General features: G+C 67.1%; 1 protein-coding gene across 1 annotated transcript in view; it reads right to left on the bottom strand.

The window, feature by feature from the left end:
* Positions 1 to 289: 289 nt before the first annotated feature.
* Positions 290 to 692, bottom strand: part of TMEM8C (transmembrane protein 8C) — a 38,363-nt gene continuing 37,960 nt past the window's right edge. Inside the window, exon 6 of the mRNA XM_006776599.2 lies at positions 290 to 440. Within this exon, the coding sequence (XP_006776662.1) occupies positions 291 to 440 (150 nt within the window). The 3' untranslated portion in view covers position 290. The remainder of the gene's footprint in view (positions 441 to 692) is intronic.

The raw sequence follows: 692 nt of genomic DNA, 5'->3' as shown, positions 1-692 counted from the left end.
CGGCGCTCTCGGTGCAGAGGGAAGGGCGGGTGGCAGGACCGAGCCCAGGGCGCTGCAGGCCTGTGATCAGCTGCCTGAGGCCCCGGAGGAGGAGGCCTCACTCGGTCCCAGCAGGAACTCAGAAAGTGGGTTCTCGGGAAGCGCTGGGCACAGAGGGCCCCCCAAATCCCTGGGACCCTCGGAATCCGAGGGCAGAGTCGCTCCTGGACACTCGGGGCCGGGAAGGACAGCAGGATGCGCCAGACACGAGACCGGGCGGTGGGGCTTGGAGCCGGAGTCGGGGGTCAAGGTCAGATACAGGCGCAGCACAGAGTGGAGCAGTCCAGCTTGGCCGGGGGCCCCGGGCTCCCCGCCTTTTTGTTGACCTTGGGCAGCAGCAGGATGAAGGACATGGCCAGGGCGCAGTGGTAGAAGCTGTGGACATAGGTGTAGTCCCAGTCCTGCGGGGGGAGGGCTGTCAGTGTGCCTCTGCCCTGTCCCCCGAAGCTCCCTCCTCTCCAGACCCCTCCCCCGAAGGCTCCGCGCCCCTACTGTGTGTCCGGTCCCTGCCACCGCCATAGGCTCCTCCCCGATCCCTCTCGAGTCCCCGGGACTCTGGCTCCCTGTCCTCCCTCACTGTCCAGCCCATGCTGGTCTTTCCTGCCACCAAACCCCAGAGCATTGAAGGTCTGAGCCACGAGCCATTGCTGGGC

This window comes from Myotis davidii, unplaced genomic scaffold (genome assembly GCF_000327345.1).
Source record: "Myotis davidii unplaced genomic scaffold, ASM32734v1 scaffold609, whole genome shotgun sequence".
Classification (NCBI taxonomy): domain Eukaryota; kingdom Metazoa; phylum Chordata; class Mammalia; order Chiroptera; family Vespertilionidae; genus Myotis; species Myotis davidii.
Note: the sequence above shows the minus strand (reverse complement) of the source record. Positions and strands in the feature narration are given on the sequence as shown.